This window comes from Malurus melanocephalus, unplaced genomic scaffold, assembly GCF_030028575.1.
Source record: "Malurus melanocephalus ecotype Western Australia unplaced genomic scaffold, MMel_1.1 scaffold_67, whole genome shotgun sequence".
NCBI classification, from domain to species: Eukaryota; Metazoa; Chordata; class Aves; order Passeriformes; family Maluridae; genus Malurus; species Malurus melanocephalus.
In genome coordinates this window covers 1,008,855-1,014,854 of record NW_026623299.1, presented here as the reverse complement: position 1 = coordinate 1,014,854, position 6,000 = coordinate 1,008,855, and the positions used below count along the sequence as shown (strand labels likewise).

Below are 6,000 nucleotides of genomic sequence, written 5' to 3'. Positions count from 1 at the left end.
CATAGAAGGATGCTGTTGCTGGATTATCTGTGCTGTACAGGATTTCAAAGATTCGTAAAGGCTGGAAAAGACCTCTAAGATCATGGAGCTAGCCCAGCTCACCACTAAACCATGTCCCCAAGTGTCACAGCCACATGCCTTTTGAATACTTCCAGAGATGGTCCCAGATAAAGGCAATTCAGGCTTTTATTCACTCCCACTCCCATGGTAAGATTGAGAATATACTAAGACATTTCCTCTAAAAAAAAATCTGATTTCTGGTACACCCTGAAACAATGAAAAGCCTTTCATAACACAGGAACTGACTTCTGGCCAAATAAGGATAAACAGATTCAGAAAATTACACCATGAAAACAGACGGTAGGCTTTTTCTTCTGTTCCTGTAYTGAAGAAATAAGTAAGGGTTGGAAAACCTTTCCATGAAAGAAACATACCAATCAGCTCAGCAATCCTGCTGGATGTAGCTGAATTTCAGCTTTAAAAGCTCAATTTTGTAATTTAAGCACAAGAMTTCTATGCTAAAAATATTCACCAAGATAATCAAAATGCCAATRTGTAAAACTCTGAAAGGTCTATACAGAAACCAGAACTAAAATGTAGATTGATCTATTTGAATTTTGATGAGTTAGTACATCAAATTTGTGTTAATGGTCCAATGATGTGAGATAATATTGCTTAAAGTGAAATCTTGCCCYGTTATTTTATTGGATTGGTGCCTGAGTCCACAGCCACCTGAAAACTGCATCTGGCAAGGCTCATGAAATGAAACGTGAGATCTCATGGCCAGTGAGTTCGGTGTTTTAAGTCCTTCCCTTGCAAAACYGTGATTGACTTGGCACCTTGATATTGAGAGAAATCCTATGCTTTTTGGTCCTCAAATGTAAATTCCACTGTAACTCAGTAAACCAAAATGCACCAGCCCTGTGCTTTTTCAATGTCATTCTTCATGCAGACTCAGGAAGAGCACACACTGATAGCAAGATATTGCAATGGAGTTGCTTAACAGGGTTGTTTCACTTTCCATATGACCTGCAGTACTTTTTTGTTCCTCTCAGTGCCCTACCATTTCCCAGAAAACACTTGTGCTCACAGGGAGGAAAAGATAAATCCAGCTAGGGGATATTTTCTGTAGAGTGCATTACAGTAAGTGCTTTTGGGAGCGATATAAAGTTTTATAGTGAAACGATGCCTCTGTTAACAGAAAATCTCTGTTGCAGCTTTTCTACTCTCTCAAAGTCCTTCGGCTTTGCTATACAGGCTTAGCAAGACTAATCAGGAGCATTATTTGGAAATATTAGGTAATAAATACCAGTGAGCTATGGAACACTGATGATTGCTCTGTTTAAATCTCAGCTGGGCAAATTTACCCAATGGTGCTGATCCCYTCTGTGCTGGCTCTGTGAGCTGTATGGCCAGGACAGGACCTGCCAGCTCCATCCTTTCCACGTGCCTCAGGTTTCCAGAACTTGCCTTGTACTCCTTTGGGAGGATACTTGAAGCCCTGCAGCTGGAGCCCGAGCTGCTCTCATTCCAGCATTCCATCTGCCAGAGGCAGCAGCTGAACCTGCTGCATGTATAACCCTGACTACCAGGTAATAAAACCRAGAGGAGAGTGAAAAGTCCACATGCTGGTTTATACCCTAACTTGTATTTGTTTTAGATAAATATTTACCTATACACACACAGCAGCACATACATAAGAAAGGGCCATTTGCAMTTTCTCTGAAAAGCTTTCAGAGATAGGCATCTTTAATATTCTAGCATAGCACAGCTCACAAGCTACACAATATCCTGCAGAAATCCCTTTCATAATCTGTAAAATGTCTCATAATGTTCTATTCATAATTTGCTTTGACATTAAAATAAAAATGTTAATATTCTCAATATCTCCTTGCTTATGTTCCTCAGGAAGATCTGGCAGCCCACGGAAGCCAGATGGTGGCTTGAACTTCCCAAATGAACTGCCTGGCTGCTGCTACAGAAAGGGATGGTTTTGCTCCCTCCTATCTCATCCTGAAGGGCATGTACCTGGTCCTTATTTTGCATTGACACTGACTCCACTGTACCACTCCAGTGAACTCAGGCAAAGAGCCTTTTAACTAGAGATTGCTTAAACCAGGTGAGGCGAACATGCTTGAAGAAGGAAGCAAGACCACTGTGAGAATACTTGGACATGGGCCACCTGCAGCTACACAGCTCCAAGGTGAAGTCAGGATGTCAGAACAGGACTAGGACCAGTGCTGGAGGCCCCAGGGACAAGGCAAGCCTAATATCAAGCCAGCAAGTGAGGCTAGGATAGAACACACCTACAACATAGCTCAGACAAAAATTGAGGGGCCAGAGCTGAGCTTAACCAGGCCTCCAGTTCTTCTGGGACAGAGACTGTGGGATGGTGGTCCCTGGTGAGGCTGATTAGAGCCATTAAAATCCATTAACGCCTGCTGAGTCCTGACAATGACAAGTACACCTTTTGATGGACTACCAAATTTCACAGCTTGACATCCCATTATGCCATGAAGCTCACCCCTCATTGCCAAGGCAGGAGCAGCAAGCAAAGGATACAAAATACATGTAAGACCCATTATGAGAATTGTTAAAACACTAAGATACTTTGAAAAGAAATAAAACGTAAAGTGTGGCTGCAGTACGCCATAGAGCAAGGACTGGACCAGACCCGGTGGACACAGCACTCTGTCCTTCAGAGCCTGAAGAGTTGTGGAAGGTGGAGAGAGGGAGAAGGCATACAGACTATATTTTGTCCACCTGAACACCTGATCCCAACAATGCATTGTTTCTTGCCCTCTTTGGGACAAAGATGATGAGGTTCTGGAGCATTTTTCCTATGAGGAGGGGCTGCAGGAGCTGGGCCAGTTTAGTCTGGAGAGGACTGAAAGGGGTTTTTGTTAATGCATATTAGTATCTCAAATATGGGTTCCAAGAGGATGGTGCCATTCTTTCCAGTGGTGCCCAGTGACAGGATGAGGAGCAATGCCCATAAACTAAAGCACAAGAAGTTTCACCTCAGCATGAGGAAGAACTTCTTTACATGGAGGGTGGCAGCACTGGAACAGCTGCCYAGGGAGGGTGTGGAGTCTCCCTCACTGCAGACATTCCAAACCCTCCAGGTGACCCTGCCTGGGCAGAGGGGTTGGACCAGATGATCTCCACAGGTCCCTTCCAACTCTTAACAATTCTGTGATTCTGYGACTGGAATGAACAGCCCATGGAGGTGGTGGAGTCCCTGGAGGTGTTTAAGGAAAGCCTGGACGTGGCACGCAGTGCCGTGGTCTGTTCGACATGGCGCTGTTCGCTCACCGGTGGGACGCAGGGGTCCTTTCCAACTCGACTGGCGCTGTGATTTCCTGTGATATCCTGTGACAGCTATCCCGTGATATTGTGTGATTCAGCAGGCGAGCCCCGCTCCCGCCGCCCTGAGGGCGCTCCGCCCGGCGGGGCGAGGCCGCGCCACCGCACGTCACGGGGCGGGGCGGGTCAGCCATCTTGGGCTGGCCGGGCAGCGAGCGAGCGGGCGGGGGCGGAGGCAGCGCCCGCCCTGCGGAAGTCCCTCGGTGCCGCCGAGCGCAGCCCGCCGAGCCCCGCCGGAGCCCAGGGCTGCCCGCCGTCCCCAGCACCGCCGCTACCGACCAGCATGGCAGGGCGGCTCCCGGCCTGCGTGGTGGACTGCGGCACGGGGTGAGACACGGCCGCTGACAGCTCGGGGCCGCCCGGGGCGGGGCCGGGCGGGTTCCGCCGCCGATGCTGCTGCAGATGGCGGCGGGGGTCGCGCTGCCGGGCCGGAGAGCCGCGCCCGAGCCGCCGCGGGGCCGGTGCCGGGAGGGATGGGCCGGGCCGAGCTGGGCTGGGCTGGGCTGGTCCGGGGGGAGCATCCAGCCGCCTTCCCTTCCCCGCCCTTCGCTCTTCGCCCGGCGGGAGCAGTGTCTCGGCGCGGCCGCACTCGCTGCTCTCGGGCTGGTCGGGGCCGGTCGGGGCCGTTCTCTCCGGTCCCGGGCCGCGGTGCGGGACCTTGTGCGGCTGCCGGGCCGGGGGAGGCGAGCGGGGGCACGGCTCCCAACGCTGCCCACAGCCCCTGGGATGCCCCGGCTCGGGGGGAGTCGCCGCTCTGCCCGGCGCCGTCTGGGGGGATCGTGTATATCGATTTATTTTTTCAATGTGGGGATAATGTCATTTATTCTGTGTTACTTCTCTCTGTGGAAGAAAAAAACCCCTCCCCCTCCATTGAGCAGGCGCAGAGGAACTTCCTTAGTTTTGTCAAAGCCTCTTCCTGCTTTCGGGCTTTTATACCTTATAAGGCATTTTTCAGTGTCAAACCTGAACCAAATCCGCTTTGGAAACGCTTCTTTTCGTTCAGCAGCTGCCAGGCGGTGGAGAGAACGCGGTGCCAGTGATCCATRGCACAAGGAGCGATGCGGGAGGAGGCCCCGGGGATCCGGGCTCCCTGCCGGGGTTGGGGCAGGGCAGCGGCCCCGGAGGTGTCCGTGGGAAGCCGGGCTGGGCGGGCTCCGTGGTGCCGCTCGCAGGAGCGCGCTCGGGAAGTGCAAACCGCGCTCTGACCCGCCGGCTGCAGGGCGAGCTCAAAGAGGAAATGTCTCCGTCAGGCATCAGTTTTCCATTGGAAGGAGAAGCACGGGTGTATTTTCAAGGCTTCTTTAGCTACTAGTGGCATGCTGCTTCTTTAACTCGTTTTTTAGTTTCGTTTCACTTCTCATCCCTCGTGCTAGAAATAAAGAAAATTTTCAGTGAATACTCTTTAGATGCAGATATTTATCATGCTTTCTTGAAGGGATGTGTTCCTCTRCCGTCCAAGCACTTGTTTTTGAAAGCATGTGCTCATCTTCCCCTCAAGAGAATCTTGTTTGGTAGGACATTAATGAATTGATCTTTAAGAAGAGCTGGTATATATATGCATGTGTCTAATGTGTGCATGTCTAACAGTTGTATGAAGAAGTCACTCCTGTCGTAAAAGCAGAAGTAAAACCTTGAATTCTGTGGGATGGAGGAAGGATAGCGCAGGGGGAATGAGAGTATGTAGCTGAGTGTAATATGTGTGAGTTTAAGATATGTTATATGTGCTGTTTATCTTTCAAAGCAAAAGAGCTGTAACTACTCTGCCACATGCCACCAGAGGTTTTTTTCATCCCACATGTTTGTGTATGACAGGTAGTCCCATTAAAAGCGATAATTATGTCTTTATAGGTTTGCAAAGTACAGGTTGTGACCACTAAATAAGAAATTCACTTAAAGCTTTCAGCGATGCCCTGCAGGAGCAGCATGCGAGCACAGAGCTMTGTAAGAAACAACTTTGTCTTGTTGATATGAGAGGTGTACTGAGGAACGTGAATGTTAAAACAAATGTTCCTGGGGAAGAYGTGTGTGCAGGTAACACCATTAATCCACTTCAGTTCAGAGGGCGTATGCTGTAATGTTCTTGAATATGACATTAGCCAAGTCTTGCTGCTGTTTAATTTATTTATTTCCCTACAAATCTTATAAACATGCAGTGAGATGCTGTTTTATTGTGCACCATATTTTTTTTTTAATGCAGCTCATCTTATTCTGTTCTCCAGGCTTTTCATTTCATGTGCATTTCTGGGCCCAGGCTTATTTTTCCATTTAAGTTCTGCTTCAAGAAAGTGGGGGCAAAGATCTGTAGCATTGTGAAGATTATAGAAGTGTTGGGGAGGTTTGAATCATTAATTTCAGTAGTCAAAAGTATAAAGGGGTAAATTTACAAAGGAAAAATAAGATAGTTCAGGTGAATTAGAAACAGATGGGTAGTAGTGCGGTGGTATATGATAGTCTAATCATACTCTTAGCTTTTATTTTTTAATTGGTGCAGCCCTCCCAGTACATCTCATTTTGTGTGTGAGAACACAAATTATGTTAACCCTGTGCTCAGTGCAGATCCGTTGACGTCTCAGTGTTCTGTCCTGTGTGCCAAAATGACAGAAAGCAGACAAATTAAATATAGCCCCTCAAAAG

At 48.5% G+C, this 6,000-nt stretch overlaps 1 protein-coding gene across 1 annotated transcript in view; it reads left to right on the top strand.

The window, feature by feature from the left end:
* The first annotated feature begins 3,510 nt into the window (after positions 1-3,510).
* Positions 3,511-6,000, top strand: part of ACTR3 (actin related protein 3) — a 28,879-nt gene continuing 26,389 nt past the window's right edge. Inside the window, exon 1 of the mRNA XM_057366530.1 lies at positions 3,511-3,693. Within this exon, the coding sequence (XP_057222513.1) occupies positions 3,650-3,693 (44 nt within the window). The 5' untranslated portion in view covers positions 3,511-3,649. The remainder of the gene's footprint in view (positions 3,694-6,000) is intronic.